The 16,124-nt window shown below is 44.8% G+C and overlaps 3 protein-coding genes across 3 annotated transcripts; 1 reads left to right on the top strand and 2 right to left on the bottom strand.

Annotated features, from left to right (window-relative positions):
• Positions 1–333: 333 nt before the first annotated feature.
• clec3ba (C-type lectin domain family 3, member Ba) lies at positions 334–1,827 on the top strand. Its single transcript, XM_030102774.1, has 3 exons — positions 334–722; positions 798–896; positions 1,014–1,827. Exons 1-3 carry the CDS (start codon positions 620–622, stop codon positions 1,412–1,414), a joined length of 603 nt encoding a protein of 200 aa, XP_029958634.1. The 5' UTR covers positions 334–619; the 3' UTR covers positions 1,415–1,827.
• Positions 1,828–2,166: 339 nt separating this feature from the next.
• cdcp1a (CUB domain containing protein 1a) lies at positions 2,167–10,361 on the bottom strand. The gene is made up of 9 exons (XM_030102741.1): positions 10,112–10,361; positions 9,275–9,478; positions 7,431–7,793; positions 6,972–7,340; positions 5,457–5,648; positions 4,995–5,369; positions 4,556–4,912; positions 4,300–4,387; positions 2,167–4,173 (listed from the first exon to the last, which is right to left on the bottom strand). Exons 1-9 carry the CDS (start codon positions 10,179–10,181, stop codon positions 3,729–3,731), a joined length of 2,463 nt encoding a protein of 820 aa, XP_029958601.1. The 5' UTR covers positions 10,182–10,361; the 3' UTR covers positions 2,167–3,728.
• A 1,861-nt stretch (positions 10,362–12,222) lies between these two features.
• On the bottom strand, positions 12,223–13,666 carry tmem158 (transmembrane protein 158). Its single transcript, XM_030102772.1, has one exon. The coding sequence runs from the start codon at positions 13,521–13,523 to the stop codon at positions 12,822–12,824; it is 702 nt and encodes a 233-aa protein (XP_029958632.1). The 5' UTR covers positions 13,524–13,666; the 3' UTR covers positions 12,223–12,821.
• Positions 13,667–16,124: the final 2,458 nt, after the last annotated feature.

The raw sequence follows: 16,124 nt of genomic DNA, 5'->3' as shown, positions 1-16,124 counted from the left end.
TTTAGACGTTTGGCTTAGTCCACCAAAACTCTGGTGAAACAAAACATCAGCAAAAGTAATTACACAACAGTATTTATTCATTATGTAAGTGTGTTCCGAATGTCAGCCGTGCCTCCCCAGCTCGCTGAGGAGATCCAGATGTGGAGTCTGGGAGAAACCGGGACATTCAGCCTGTGGCTCCTCGAAATGAAAAGAGGTAACACGGAGGTAACCTCCAGTGTTTGGGACATGGCAGTTCATCATGTTCGCTGTGTGTATTTGATTTCGTGTGTTTATGGATTCATTTCTGATGAATGACTCAAAGGGAGAAACGGGCGAGTCCCCCCCCCTCCTGAGTGATTTACCGTTAACTTTTAAACACGTTGGGAGCTCAAGTCATGCCTGTCTGAACCCTGTTAAACACCACAGAAGCCTTGTCGCCGCCCGTCTCCCTGCAGCCTGTCCAGAGCTGTTAGACATCTGTGAAGCATTTGTTCTCTGAGATAAGATTTCCTCATTTAGCTGCCGTGCCTCTCACTCCGACTCTGTAAAACACAACAGTCTGGGAAGGACTCCGAGCTGCAAGAGCTGCTGCACGGAAAACAGTCTCTCCGCCGTGGACTCGTAGGACTTGACTTTAATGAATATAATGGAGGTCAGAGGCATGTGGATGGCGCTCTGCTTTCTCCTGCTGACACACTGCTCGCTGCAGCAGACCCCCAAGAAGAGGAATGGCAAGAAAGGTAGGAACCTGACGGAGACCAGCACCTAAACCCAGTGTCTGGGCTCATTTCTATCTCCCGTGCTTTTCCAAACAGATTCCACCACCAATGCTGCTATCGAGGAACTGAAGAAACAGGTTCAAGACATTTTTCAAGAGTTGAATTTATTGAAAGAGCAGCAAGCTTTGCAGACAGGTATTATTCAGAAATGATGTTCAAGAAGATAATAGTCCACTAACTTATTCAGGTTTTCTTAACTTTATATTGATGTAGACCCAAAATAACAAGTAATCTGTAAAAATTCCCTTGTAGTTTGCCTGAGAGGCACAAAGGTCCTCGGGAAGTGTTTCCTTGCAGACCCGGTGAAGAAGAGCTTCCATGCGGCCAGCGACGACTGCATCGCCAAGGGGGGCACGCTCGGCGCCCCGGTCACCGGGGACGAGAACGACCAGCTCTACAGCTACGTGCGGCAGAGCATCGGCCCCGAGGAGCACATCTGGCTGGGCATCAACGACATGGTGACCGAGGGCCAGTGGGTGGACCAGTCGGGCGCCGGCGTGCGCTTCAAGAACTGGGAGACGGAGATCACCCTGCAGCCCGACGGCGGCCGCGCCCAGAACTGCGCCATCCTCTCCACCACGGCCAACGGCAAGTGGTTCGACGAGAGCTGCAGGGCCGAGAAGGCCTCGGTGTGCGAGTTCAACATCATCTGAGAGACTGATGGTCCCCTGATAGACACCTGCTGCTTGCTCAAAGGAACGTTCACAGCTTTTTTTTTTACAGCTATTAGTCATGCAATGCATTGGAAACCTATAATGTGCTGCATCTTTTAAAGCTTTCCAGATGTTGGTCCAGAGCAGGGAGACCGCTGTGATACAGTATGTTGAGAAGCTATTCAGTCCTACATTACAGCAATTTAGATTCATCACAGTAAACACTGGACAGCTTAACTTTTTCACTTCTGTCTTATCCGCTCATCAGGACAATAAAAGGTTTTCATGTTGAGGAACAATCCTCCTGGGTTTTGTTTGGCAACCTTTTATTTTCAGACCTAAATGTAAAGTTATGCTGCTTAAAACCTCATTTTATTATTATTATATAATGTGAATAAACATGTATGTCATCATACGAGCCTCCTGTTGCCTTCTTGCTCAAGTCAGAAAGAGCATTACTGGATCCTCACAGGAGGAAAACGAGTTATGTAACAGAGTACGTCCGTCAGTGAAGGTTAAAACTCTCTCATGGTTGCTATTTTTCTCTTGTAAACAGTAATGAAACAGTCAAGTCTAATTCACAGCCTACTTGTTAGGCCCCAGTTGTTTACTCAGTTACAAAATGAGCTTCTAGTGGTTCAAACTGTGAAATTATTTAAACCAGTGGTAGTTTTTAAAGATCGGGGCAGGGCTCCTCTGGGGAGTATTAAAAATGGATTGAAGAAACAGAAAACAGTCTGTGATCATGGAAATGCCCGTTTTCAGAGAGATTTTAATCACGATGACATGAGAAAATCAACTATTTGTTTCATTAACACACGTTTTTAAAACTAAATTCACTGTACGTGTAAAGAAAAGTAAAGATGAGCTTTTGTGCCGCAACAATGACAACAACTGAGATTTAATTTCCAAAGAATCTAAGCAGCAGGACAAAAGTTGTTCTTTAAATTTCAATTGGAAAAAAAAAAAAAACTAACAAGATCTTATAAGGTGAAAACATTCACCCAAAAATATTTTCTAGCATGGGACAAACCACGGCTGTAAAGCATCAAAACAGCAACAGACATGACCTCTTATCGAGGGATCCAAGATATTTGAACAGTTGAAGAGGATGTCGAGATAAAACCAGCAGCAGCGCAGAAAAGATGAACGTCCTTTCATGAAACTCCAAAAACAAGTTTCTTTCATTAAAAAAATAAACATTTTCAGTAAGTCCCCCACTCAAAGCATCTCTAGTGAACTCCCCCTCTTGCTGAGTACAGTCACTTATTGTGTCTCCGCCCACAGAGTTTCTTCATCAGAAAAAAATCCCGTTCATGTTAGTCACCCGAACGTCAGAGCAAAAAGTTTGGACGTCTCGGAGAGTCGAGCCTCTTCTCCGTCCTTCAAGCGCTTGCTGTGACTCTAAAGCACACGGGGACACACTTCACTCACTTAAAAAAATAAATTTCTGCTACTTAGAGAGATGCAAGAAGTCGAAAGACCAGCTGATTCTTCATGGGAATGGTTGAGTTGGTTGGAAGACTTAAGTTTGTTTCCCTCTGCTGCTCCTTGTCTGAACTGCAAGGATGTGCCAGACAGCAGGCGCGCTGGACCAGAGACGCCTGAACATGCAAATATACATCATATTACAATCTAACTCTCATTCAGTCATTCACACTGTGATCACTGTCTCTTCACAGAACGCAGTTTAGTCTGTCTGTGCATATAAAACAGTAAAATAAAGTCTTTCAGCAGTGATTCTCAGAGACATAAAAGCATAAACTCCAAAGTGAAATATTTTTCTCCTTAATAAAAATCTATTTAAGACAACCAACACCTTGAGCGACATTATCAGGAGTGTATTAATCTCTGTAAGGCATCTCTGTGGTGTATGGATCAAAAAATAGCAGTGACTGTGTCCTCCACTCCAGTCTACTGAAACACACGCCGGTTTAAAGATGCAAAATGCAGCATGTTTCCCCTTTATGACCAATGAAACATCAGGAACGAGAAACTCAGCCTGGAAGCAGCACACAGGCGTTCCCGTCCACTCTCATCAACACGGATATAGTACAAATAAAGACTTTTCAAATTAAAGCGGTCATTGCTTCAAACGATCTCTCCAGAGAAGACGTGGTAACAGCTACAGGCAGGGCTGAAAACGGTCTGAGGGCTTTTTTTTTGTCTCACTTTTGCTGAAAAAGCTCCACTCGAGAGAAAAAAAAATTGCTCTGACGATGCTGAACTGCAGGCAATCACTGGGCCTGGGAATGAATATCCCGAAGTTCACGAGGGTCACATGAATATGAGAAAGCCGAATCCAATCTCCTGCTCAGTTTCCTCCCTCTGGCTCCATCCGCCGCCCCAGGTGTGGAGAGTTCCCCTCCTCGGTCCGATTCCGTTCGTGGTAGAGCTCATTGTCGACCAGGGACTGAACGTGGCTGGGGGGCCTGTTGGGAAGAGGGGGCCCCTGCTGAGACGGGGGTCTGAACGGCCGGTAGGTGTCCACCTCCACGCCGTCGGCGTTTGTAGACACCGGCGGCTTCTGAGAGTCCGAGTGTCCCGGGAAGGGCCGGTACGTGTCGAAGTCCCCGTAGACGCCGATCTCCGCGCCTTTCTTCAGCAGGTGTGTGTAAACCAGGGTGTCCTCGATGGAGGCGTACACGTGGTACTCGCTCTCGTCGTCCGACTTGGGGCGTCCGTTCGGCCCCGGCAGGAAGCTGGTGCCGTTTGGGTTGTAGACCGACACTTGATGATCAAGCTTTTTCTTCTTCTTCCTGTTTGCGAGGAGAACGTGAAAGTTTAAAGGGGTAAGCTAAACATTTGTCATGTGGTAAAGAAAAACAAAATAGAGCAATTTAAAAAGAAACTTCTCAAAATAGAATGAAGGATTGAAGACGCACCTCACCACCACACAGACCACCGCCAGCACCACGGCAAATATGACGAGCAGAGCAGCCACAACACTCAGGATGATGGTGAGGAGACGGTCTGGAGAAGGAATTAACAACAAACACCACTTTTTAACACCTCTCTGTGAAACACTGACTGATATGAACAGATGTTTTAATCTGTAACTGATATCAAATTGAAACATGAAGACATGAGAAATTATCCCTCTCTCTCATCCCATTACACTTAAATAAAAGCTGCTCTTACTCCGGGCCTTCTGCAGGGTGATCTTGGTGATCACGCTGAAGTCTCCTCTTTCGGGCTTGCAGTTGGACATGTTGAGGTAGAAGCTCTCGGGGACGCTGATCTCCATCTCGGCCTCCTCGTCCTCCCGGCGGCTGTAGTCCTCCTCGGGACTGCCGAACCTCTGCACCCTGATGTTGGTGTGGCGGTTGCTGCACTTGGGCTGGCTGAGGTTGGCAAACATGAGGATGGCCTCCATCTTCGGTGGAACGGAGACGATCCAGGAGACGGTGGAGTAAGGCTCCATTCCCACCGGCCAGCCGGGAGAGGCGAGCAGCACCGGGCTGTCCTTCATCGGAGAGACGGTGAAGATGTACCTTTCTGAAGAGAAGCATGAAACAAAAATGCTTATCGTTCTGAGAAATACATTCATTTGTTTGATTGAGGTCAAGCTGTGTGTTACCTGTTATTTCCTTTTCAAAACTGGCGTTCAGCACATATTTGAAGTAGCTTCTCTGTATCCGGGCCCCCATGTTGGACAACCACGTCACGGACACGTTGGTGTGGACCTGGATTTTCTGGATGGCTCCCCGAGGGCAGAAATGCCCGACGGTGCCTCCGCCTTCCTCGTCCACTTTGAAGAGGATGCTGTCGTTGCATACCTGACCGGGGAGGGACTGCTTGAGGGGTCCGGCGGGGGAGGAGAGCTGAACGGTGCCCTGCTGCGGCGGACGGAGGGTCCAGGTGACGCTGCTGAGGGGGGCGGGGAGGCAGGAGGGCAGCAGGGGCACCAGCAGAGCGACTGGAGCCTTGGGGCAGTCTTTTAGGTCACTGCACCCTGATAAGAAAATAGACAAGGAGACGTTTTTCAGGAAATTATGTGAAGAAGTGATAACTGGAAATGTAGTTGGCTGATTCCTCTGACCTATGACTCTTGTGGCCGTGACGTTCACATCGTCTGGAAGGCAGTCTTGGAAAGTCAGCGCGCTGTTTGAGGTGACGGTGATCTTGTCCTTCGCCGCAGAGTTTATCTTCATCACGCAGTCGGAGGCCGGCCTCACTCTGTGGATGTGGAGGGAAAGGTCTCCCAGCCTGCCGGCGTCCACTTTGCACATCACTGGGAGGGAGCAGAACGCCACAAACCACCGGTTCACTCAGTTTCTCAGGACGGGGACGCACGTGCAGTTTCAGCTGTGTGGGTTACGCCGTCGTCGTTGGTGAGTCAGACGTGAGGCAATCTCAGAGCTCCCCGTCACCCGGGGGCTCGGACACACACAACCCACGCTCCTCTTCGCCATTACTCACTTGCAACGTCAAAAAACGGGGAATCTTTGACTGTGCTCCTGACTTGCGAAACGCTACGCTTGTGGCAGGAATTGACAAAAAGCCAAATCAGAAACATGCGCGTCAGGACATGTTGAAGTGGCATCACTCTTTATCAACAAGGTTTTAAAACGGGCCCATCAGACAGGAAATGTTTAAAGTTTTAACCTCTGAAATGGTCGGCTTTTCATTTTATAATATCTATTTAAAAAAATGATGTTCCAAAGACTTGTAGATCATTTTCAGGAAGGAATTTTGTGCATCTTTTTTTAAATACAGAAGTTAAATAAACAAACAGTTGTGAAACACAAAAAACAGGAATGTTTATGTTGTTAAGTGGATGGATGAGCTTTTGTTTAGAATTACTAATACTATGATTACTTAACGCCCAACATTCACTTTCTTTTTGTAGAAATACAGGTATCCAGCTCCTCTCCGAGCAACGAAGCTGAGGCAAAGTTACTAAAAAAAACAAACTCACACTGAGTTAATGACTTGTGCGTCTCAGTGAAGATCAGTGGGATTTTAGAGCTTATTGGCAGGAATATGCTGCCACCCACTAAAATCTGGAAACTAAACAAATGAGGGAGGAATGAAAGAGTCCAAACAATAAAGCTTCGGAAAAAAATTAGATCCAAAAATATTTGGTGCGTTTCAGGTTCTGGGATGAGAGTAACCACAAAGCATCACATGAGCACCTTTGTATAAATGTCATAATATCGTAGCTTCACTGAAAATCTAAGTGCTCTGTCATTTATTTTAACACTCGTGTTCTATTAAAGTTTAAAAATGTATTTATGATACGTAATCTTGTTAAACCATCCAGTGTAATATTTTGAGACAGTATTTTTCATTTCTATGATGTAAAATCTAATATTATACCTATAGAAACATTTAGTTTCTGGTTATGATATACAAATTACACTGTTTGATTTAGTTGATTGGAAGAAAAACTTAACCTTTTTAAAGGCATGGTTATGTTGTTGTATGATGTTTTTCATCTATGTTACGATCAGAAATCCAATGAATATCTGACAAATGTTTAGAGGAATAACCAATCAGAAGGCAGTTATTATGAAGAATGCTGCGATGAAGCCAAACCCAACAACGTACAAACCTGTTGAACTTGTACTTTTGGCAGACACCCTGATGTTTAGAGACAGTCCAGGAGAACCGGAGCGTGTTCGGTCCATCTCGCAGTTCCTCAGCGTCAGAGAGAAGTCCCCCTCAGTCTGGGCCGGCTGGGCGTCCGTCAGGCCCAGGACCAGCGCCCCCCTTCCTTTGCTGTGGTACTCCACGGCCGCTTCCTTCTTCAGACACTGAGGCTGTGTCAGATTGAGGAACTGAACGGCCGTCTTGTGCTTCGGCGGCACCTGAAAGTACCACTCCATCACGTCGTCGTCGGGAAAAGTGTCCGGATAGTTTGGCGAGAGCAGCTCCGACGACGAGGTTCCTTTCGGTAACATGAGAGAAACTCTGGCCAGAGCTGAGAGGGAGGACATGAAATGAGACTCTGACTCAGAAAGACACACATGAGAGAAGCTGTCAGGCAGGTAAAACGACGAAGCTAACTTACATTTGATTTCTTCTCCTACAGACACGTCGAACTGGCTACTTTGCAGCATTTGTCTTGCTGGGATTTCCAGAGTAAGTCTCCCCTGATTCAGTATCTGAGCGCTGGTGATGGAGCCCAGTCTGCAGTATTTCCCCACGGCCACGGTCCCTGTGGTCTGAATAACCTGCAGGGTGTACATGTGGCCGTCTGGACATCTCTCAGACGGAGCAATCTGTCTCAGCCCTCCGTCGGTAAAGTCCATTCTCAGAGCTTTTGGTGCTGAAGCCTTCAGATTCCAGATAAACCTGCGGGTAAAGTCCAAGAAGGGCAGGGAGCCGGAGTCTGTCGGGACGATGTGGCCACTGCACGTCTTCGCAGTGCATTCTGGGAAAAAAAAGGATGACAGGGATTTCATTTTAACAGTAATATGGACATTGTACAGGCTATGAGCAACATGCAGCACTTTGCATTCAATACCACTACTTTCTCCTTTTTAATAGCTTTACTTTTCTTTGTGTATATTGTTTGCACTTGTAGCACCTCTTTACCCATTTTCACCATGTTGTATACCAGTACCAACATCCACTGATTGAATGGAAAAAGAAAAGACTGACGTGGACATCTAGGCACTGAAAGGTAAAGCTGTGCATCGGCGTCTGCAGAAGATCTCAGATGTGTTCAAACAATATCCAGATAAAAGATGAAGAGTAGAGATGCAGAGCAATAACACTGGATGTATTTATTCTTTTAAACTAGTGCTGGGCAATGATTAAATTTCTTAATTGCGATTAATCGCATAGTTTTTCTGCGATTAATCGCGATTAATTGCATTACGCACATAAAACAATAATGACTTCAGAAGTACTCTAATGATCATCCTGCCCCCAGTCGGGGACAGAGACCTTGTTTTTTTGCAAGAATTTTGCAAATAGCATAATTTAACAATAATAATTTTACGATTCATCAAATATGATTTGTAGTAACATAAAAATGTAAAATACTAAGTCTTTACCAAGATTGCCCCCCCCAACACACACACACCCACACACACCAGCAAGAGCAGAGCAGAGCAGAGGAAAAACTAATTTTTTTATGAGCACACACTTCCTCAAACTTCATTCTGTTTCTGACCTTCAGAAAGAGAAATTCAGTCAAGCCGAATTGTGCCTCGTTAAGACAGATTGTGTGTTGAAGGGAAACTGACTTTATTTTTGCGTGTTTTCAGCGCCTGAAGACTGCCCAGCAGGCCGAAAACTATCTGCCGGCAAAAGACGCGATTTAAGTTTCACTTTCGTTTTTGTCATATTTGCGCTCCTCATTTCAGTTTGTGTCTCAAACCAGCCTTTTCCTCGTGATTGTTCTGATAATTCGGCTGAGTTCATTATGGCAAATAATCAGGACTGGTCCGTGTTTCAGCGCAGAAAGCGCAGCAGATGTGTGTGCGTTTTTGAAGCTCAGCTGGAGCACAATGTGTGTGTTGGGGAGGGGGGCGTGGGGTGGCGGCGTGGGGGGCGTTAACGCCTGATGAAAATATTTGTCGGCGTTAAGGAAGCAGTGCGTTAACGCGTTATTAACGCGTTAACGTGCCCAGCCCTATTTTAAACATGTGAGACATTCTCTTCATTAAGAAATCTATTACTTTTTGGCTAAATTTTGTTCAACTTGTGGTTCTCAGCACGCCAAATGTTTCATGTGAACCCTTTAGGAAAGAATAATTAAACCTGCATGAGAAACTGCACACACAAAAATAGAGGCAGCATCATTTTTTATCCATAATCTGGACTATGACTTGTAGACCATAAGCATAAAAAAGTCCACTGCACCACAACATTCACTGAGGTTAAAATGCTATCTTAAACACTTACCAATATTTTGCACAACTTCCACGGTAAAAACATCTTGAGGCCTTGTGCAGTCGAACTCCACCAGAGTGTTGTCCTTTAATGACAGAGACACGCTGCATCTCCGTGAGCGTCCCGATCCAGTGCACACCTGGCATCCTTTGCCCTGACTGTTGCTGAAGGTGAGGACGGTGCCATGGCCCGGAGAAACGGTGAACTTGGGTCCTCCTGGAAAAAAAAGCACAGTCACAGTCATAATCCGGCATGAAGACAGGGGATAAACACACTCATTATCAAATCATCTTCTGGATGAGACTAAAGGGAACACATATATCTTATTACTAACTTTGTGGTTGTATTAACAGCTGAAAAAACCTTATTGTGACTAAGTGTGTTGAGGGATGAGTCCACCACCGGCTTGGCTTTACTCCCTCTCTGACTAAGCAGGCTGCCGCTGAGCAAACAGGGAGACATGTTCCCACACAGCAGCACCTTAATGCTCTGGTTCACTCGGTTGATTGTTATCCCAGATAACCTGGTTCACTCTGAGATATGTCCGTCTATAAATAAGTGAACAAAACAGACACAGCCTATCATCTATCACATGACACAGCATGCACTACCTGGCAGGAAAACAGTCAAAAACTCAACACTGCCTCTTCTGACCTTGCTTTACAGGTACATTTATACACACTTGCAGGGAACAGTTTTGAAAAATGCATTTAAACAAGTAAAAGTGCTACAGTGTCTCTGTAATCTGAATGTCAATCATTTCCAGTATTAAACTGGAGCGTCACCATCTCCTCTCGACCATTTCTCGGTGAATCTTCACCGCTGGTTAATAATTAAACTCTCACTCACCTGAAACAGTGGATACGATGAGTACAAGAAGAAAACCCTGTAGGGAGATTCTACCTGCCGGGGAGGACATGCTGTCTTATATTGTAGGACACAAACTTCAATCCTGGGACGAATCAGAGCAAGCACTGCGCGTCTTCCGTCTCCGGAGCTGGGATCCCTGTGCGCCACATTTTTCTCCCCTGCTACGTGAAGCTCAGCTCGTAGGTGTTGAGTCACAACTCGTCCACTTCCTGATGTGAGAGTGTGTCAACAGGGCTTCTCTCTAACCTAGGTAAAACAAAGGCGTGGCCAGGACAGCCATTTTGGTAGGTGCGGTGTGCGTCCGTCCGTGCGCCTTTTACGCATGGATGCTGCGAGGCTCCCAGGCACTTTAAAAAAAAAGAAGGCTCCGCACATCCAAGTATGTATTTATTTAATTTTAAAGATATGGGAGGTTATGTGAAGATTTATTGAAAAGAAGCCAAAGGGGGTTTCATATATAACTGACAAATATTCAATTCAATCACAAAACACTCATTGCACTCTAAGGATATCAACTAAAAACGTTAAATGATCTTTGAAATTTAATTGTGGTTTATTATAGGCTCCGTTACAAAATAAGAAAACGAATGGGATTCAATAAAAAAATATTTTGAGAGACATTATGATGTTTCATCACTTGTGAGTTAAGAATAAAACAAATAAACAAATAAAACCGAGAAATAATTTTTAATTATATGCAATAAATGGAAATTACATGAAGGATTCACTGTTTTGAAATGAATGATAGAAAATTAACATTTTCATTGTATTCTTGCACCTGTGTAACCAAAATGATCTCAGTGCACTAAAGTAAATTCAGGCTATTATTGGTCAAATAACAAAAATGAGTGGTATTCAAAAAACCTTTAAAAAAAGATCAGCAAATCACTTTGTACAGTTTTGAAATGTTGATTAGGTTGTCGAAAGTAAAACAGATTAGCACACAATAATTGCAACATCTCCATCATTTATAGGTTTACAATTGGGCAAACTAACCATCTTGTGTATTTTTCAGTTCCATAGATGGAATGTCCCTGAACCCTAACCCCCTATAAGGATCAATTATTCACACATCCATCAGTCAGAAGCACCTGACAGAACCATTCTCACAAATTACTTAATTCATAGACTGCTGAAATAACTCTAATAAATTAATTTCTATTTTTGTTGCAAACTAAACATTTATACTGAAAGAGTTGTTGGGTACAGTACATAGGAAACGTGAAGCAATTCGTCATGGTCAGAGTTGATTTACCACTGTTTTGTTATCTAAAATGACAAACTTTAAACAGCTGAGCCAGAACATGCAGTCAGACACTGATATGAAACTCCAGTTTAACACGTCAAACTTTCTCTCCAGGTTGTATTATTCATTAATTTTTTTTTTACCAATATTACACACACTGACAGGGTTGTGAGCTCTCCTTGTCTTTGATAGATTTTTGATATATTTTCATTTACCTCCACAAAATAATGTACTTGATTCAGGGGGAAAAAATCACTTCACAGCGAACATGAAACTTACCACTATGTTATAAAAGTCTGGAGGATGTTACTGTAAGTGTCTGTGATGGTCAGTAAAACGGTTTGATATACTACTGTAAGTACAAATAAACATTCTTCAGCGTACTTTTTGACCACAGTTGAATTTTGAAGCTTGCTGAAAACAAAAGTGGTCAGTCAGCTCCAGGCGCAAACCAAGCTTAAAAAAACCTCTGGTTGCTCTACGTGCTCTGCTACTTCTTTATCCAGATTGACCTCAGGTTTATTTATCTTTACTAATACAGATTTTCCATCCATCCATCCATCCATACTGACTTTATCCTTCAAACACAGTGATGTGAGCCTTTCCCAGCTGTCTGTTTCACCTCTGTATGTTGAATTGAGGCTTTTCTTTATATTTGACAAATTCAAGTGCCGAATAATTTGAGGAATATGTTGTCAATTATAATTTGATCACTTCTTATTTTGCTTGATGACAATGCTGTGTCCCTGCAACTGATTCCATGAGACTCTCATGGCTTTCAGTCTTCAGTAAATCTGAAGTCAAAGGTTACAAAGAACATATCAGAAAGACTCTGATGGGCTCCAGTCTAGTCAGTTTTATTTTCATTGAAACCGTCAAAACATGATTACAAATAAACACATATATTGAGCTTGACAATAGAAATCTAACAATATAAGTATTGAAACTTGCTCAATTTCAGTCAAAAAACAACATCTATTGTTCAGAAATAATTGGAAAAAAACTATTACATGTACCTCTGCAGAGCATGACTATATATGAGACGGCACACCTTAAAGTCCAGCTGTCAGTGCAAAAGTCCTACACATGAGATAAGGCAAGAGACTTTCTAGAAAGATTAAAAACTATACAAACACTGTTTTAAAGAGAAAGGTTTGCACAGTCTACGCTTACTAATAGGAAGGCCTACAAGGGTATACAAAACACATTGGTGTTGGTCCCAGAATATAGAGTACTATTGGCTAGTATGATGATAATAATCCTTCATACTTTACCTTGGTTGTCCTAAAGAAGAGGAGGTCTAAGAGTCAAAGAACATCCAAAACTGAGTCATTTGATCAAAAAGTTTCCCCAAAACCTCCACAATCATTCATGAGAACAGTTGAATGGCTACAATTATAGTATAGGCAGCACAGGCTATAATTATTAGGTTGATTATTTCAGTTATCTCGGTCTCCTCTGCTCCATGCCGTTGGGCAGGAACCCTGCAATGATGGGCACCGGCCATATGAGAGCAGCAACGCTCCACACGATGATGACCAGAGTCATGAAGCAAGCCACGAGGGTCGACTCGATGGGCTTCCTGTTCAGCCTCCAACTTTTGTCCCCCTTCAGCTCGTCCAGGCTGAAATCCACGCAGCAGAAAGTGACCTGGTCCCCGGCCTGCTGGCCCCTGGCCCGGCCCTGGCCGAACCTCCGGTAGCGGGACATCCCGCAGCCCACGCACAGCCGCAGCTCCTGCTGACCCCCGGTGACCCCCAGGTGCTCGATGACGACCGGGGAGATCGCCCGGTTAAAGGACGCGGAGAAGAAAGCCCTGCCGTGGTTGTTGGTGGTGTAGATGAGCACGTCGCACTGGAAGCCGAAGCTGCTGTCCCAGCGCGCGACCAGCGAGGTGGGCAGCAGCCGCTGCACGCTCACGTTGCACTGGGACAGGCTCTGCAGGGGGGACGCGTCGGCCGACGCCTCGCTCTCCTCCACGGACCGCTTGGAGAAGCGCACGTCCACCTCCAGGTTCGCCAGGAACCTGTTGGAGGAGTTGACGGGCGGCAGGAGGAGGTCCTCATCGCTCCAGCCCCGGCACGGCGGGGGGAGCGCGGCCAGCGCGCCCACAGCCAGCAGCAGGGCGGCGGGGTGGTTCAGCATGGCACCGGGCGCGTCTCTCCGGCTGGCATGGTGCGGAGAACGACGACGGACGAGGATGCTCCGATGCTTGAGTGATGCCAGTCGCTGCTGATTTGTAACAATTAGAAAAAAAATAAACGCAGCTCCCAAAGGGGGTGTTTATCTCAGCGTCCCTGCTGGTTTGGAAGAAATGATCCAAAGCCTGTCGCGCATCTTGCCTCTCCTCCCACCCCTCTCTCTCTCTCTCTCCTCCCGGAGATGATCCGAGCCCAGCCGGCTCGGTGGTCGCGTCTCTCCTCTGCTGTCAGCTCAGGTGTGAGCGCCGAGCACCAAAACACAGAGGAGAGGGGGAGCTGGGAGCTCCAGTGCGCAGGGACAGCGCACATCCCCACATGCACATGCTCAATAAACTTTCTCTGAGCCTTCAGAGGAATACTCAAACTCTACTTATATCTGAGGGGAGAGGGAAGGCATGTGGTTTGTTTCATCAAAGTCAGCTGAGGAAAGAGAAGCAGTGCCACAGAACAAAGAATATCGAATTAAGAGTAGTCCCTCTTGCAACCTGAGTTCTGAAAATTGATTAAAAAAAAAGTCTAAATATGTTTATAGGTCTGTAGTGGTTCATCACTGGTTAATAATGGGAATATTTTTCACTCTTTGTTAAACAGCACATAGAGCCACATCTGACAACGAAATGAAGGCAAACAGAGTCACTCGTGAGTATATTAAACCAAATAGGAGGGACATAGTTTGTGCTCACTTTGTGGGAAATGCTTAATATATATTCTGCTTTTGAGATGATAAATTAGGTTGTTTTGTTCAGGTTTTATTTATTGAAATCTCTCAAACAATTGCCAACTGACTTACCTTGCAATTTGGTGCATGGAGGTCCACCAGGTGCATTCAGGATTATGTGATCCTGGTCTCCTGCAATAAACCACAGAATTCAGCACAGCCCATCACCAGAAATGACCTACAGACTGAGTTTTGATCTCTGTGGGACGACAAATAAAAAGGATTTTTGACTTGAAAAAGTCCCTCAGCATGTTCAAACAAATTATTGTTCTGTTTTACTGACTGACTTAATGAGGCAATCTGTTCCACATGCAGGAAACTTGTGATCAATATGTAGAAGTCCAGGCCTGTCCAGGGCGACTCTCTCACAGTGAATCATCATGTAAAACACTTTCAGCTTGCAGTGAAAAATGTACCAATAGTCTTGACAAAATGTTAGTTTAATGAAGTCAAGTCATTTCAAAGTGTTTCCTTCCGTTCAGTGTCGGAGCGCAGATGGAAAATCGAGTGGCGCCGCTCTCTCACAGGATGTTTCTCTGAAACAAGGACACACATCATACGAAATCTCTTCGCACTACAATTCATACATCTGCCTGTTTTCACTCTGGCGTGATTGCAGATCCTCCTTATACAAGACTAGTTACTATAGCTACCTGTAGCGGTGTAAAGTAGGTGAAAAGAAAAGGCAGCAGCATGTCTGTGCCTTGAAATGATGGAGTGTCTTGAACAATAACAAGTGGAACAGATATGATGATAGGAAATCTGAAGAGATACCTTCCACTTTCAACCTCCATCCTGTGAAAAACCACATTTATTTGTATTTATATCCTCCCACAGCCAAAAAGGGATTTATGAGGAAAGAACATTTAACCGAAGCTTAAATAATGAATCCAGTTCCAGTTGTTTCCAAACTGTTCAGTTTTATCTGGTATTTGTAGCTTGTGTTGTTGCAAAGGTAAAGCCGCCCACTGTAATCCCCTGACTTGTTTGTTCATCTGCTCGGTGCTTTGTGAGCTTTCTGTACGTCGCTGCTTGTTTCTCTCGCTGTGCACTCAGGGGAAGCCGCACACATCAATAAACATGTGCCTGTGCAGCGGCGCAGCAGCGGGGGTTTCTGTACACAGCGTGTCTCACCTGGCTGCTGTGTCTGATAGTGAGGAGGACTCAGTCACCCTCCTCCTCCTCCTCCTCCTCCCCTGCCCTCCGCTGCCCTGCCCTCCTTGTGTTTTGGATCCCGCTCAAACAGCAAATCTGATTACACTTACAGCCGGAGACACAGCTGTGGTTACTCTCAATTTCCGAGAATTTTAATACCTGTTTAAATATTAGGGGTATGGGTGGAACACCTGGTCAGGTTTTGGTCAGAAGGGTTTTGAGCTGCGGTCACTGAGGAGGCTTTGGCTTAAGTCTCTTTCCTGTGTGTAGAAACACATGCAATCAAAGTGTGTGTGTGTGTGTGTGTGTGTGTGTCCAGGGTGTGCCCTGTCTTTGCCCTGAGTCATCTGGGACCGGCGTCACTGCCCCGTGACCCCAGGTTGGACAACAAAGCTTTATGGAGGCCTTGTTTGAACTGCATTTATCATTTCAGATCCAGTGTTTGTATTCATTTGATCCATTGTTTCCATTGTAAAAACTCTGAATTGGATAAAGCTGTGCAGAAGACAGAAGAATGAAGATATTTATTTTCGAATGTGATCTTTCCTGTGATCATGGCGTGTGTTTTTAGCATCTATAATGAAAACGTATACTTTTTCCACAGTCATGATTGATTCTCTCGAACAGAAACGCAGACTTTTGTCTCAGAAAAAAAAAAGAATAACTTACTCA

The sequence above is a fragment of the Salarias fasciatus genome, chromosome 11, assembly GCF_902148845.1.
Source record: "Salarias fasciatus chromosome 11, fSalaFa1.1, whole genome shotgun sequence".
NCBI classification, from domain to species: domain Eukaryota; kingdom Metazoa; phylum Chordata; class Actinopteri; order Blenniiformes; family Blenniidae; genus Salarias; species Salarias fasciatus.
Note: the sequence above shows the minus strand (reverse complement) of the source record. Positions and strands in the feature narration are given on the sequence as shown.

Bases quoted from the DNA above. Each gene is read 5' to 3' on its own strand.
- clec3ba (XM_030102774.1), top strand. From the start codon at position 620: ATGAATATAATGGAGGTCAGAGGCATGTGGATGGCGCTCTGCTTTCTC. The intron at 723-797 runs GTAGGAACCTGA...TTTTCCAAACAG, and splicing joins GAAGAGGAATGGCAAGAAAG to ATTCCACCACCAATGCTGCT. The intron at 897-1,013 runs GTATTATTCAGA...ATTCCCTTGTAG, and splicing joins GCAGCAAGCTTTGCAGACAG to TTTGCCTGAGAGGCACAAAG.
- cdcp1a (XM_030102741.1), bottom strand. From the start codon at position 10,181: ATGTCCTCCCCGGCAGGTAGAATCTCCCTACAGGGTTTTCTTCTTGTA. The intron at 5,649-6,971 runs GTTTGTACGTTG...GCTCCCTCCCAG, and splicing joins CAAAAGTACAAGTTCAACAG to TGATGTGCAAAGTGGACGCC. The intron at 4,913-4,994 runs GTAACACACAGC...GCTTCTCTTCAG, and splicing joins TTTTGAAAAGGAAATAACAG to AAAGGTACATCTTCACCGTC.
- tmem158 (XM_030102772.1), bottom strand. From the start codon at position 13,523: ATGCTGAACCACCCCGCCGCCCTGCTGCTGGCTGTGGGCGCGCTGGCC.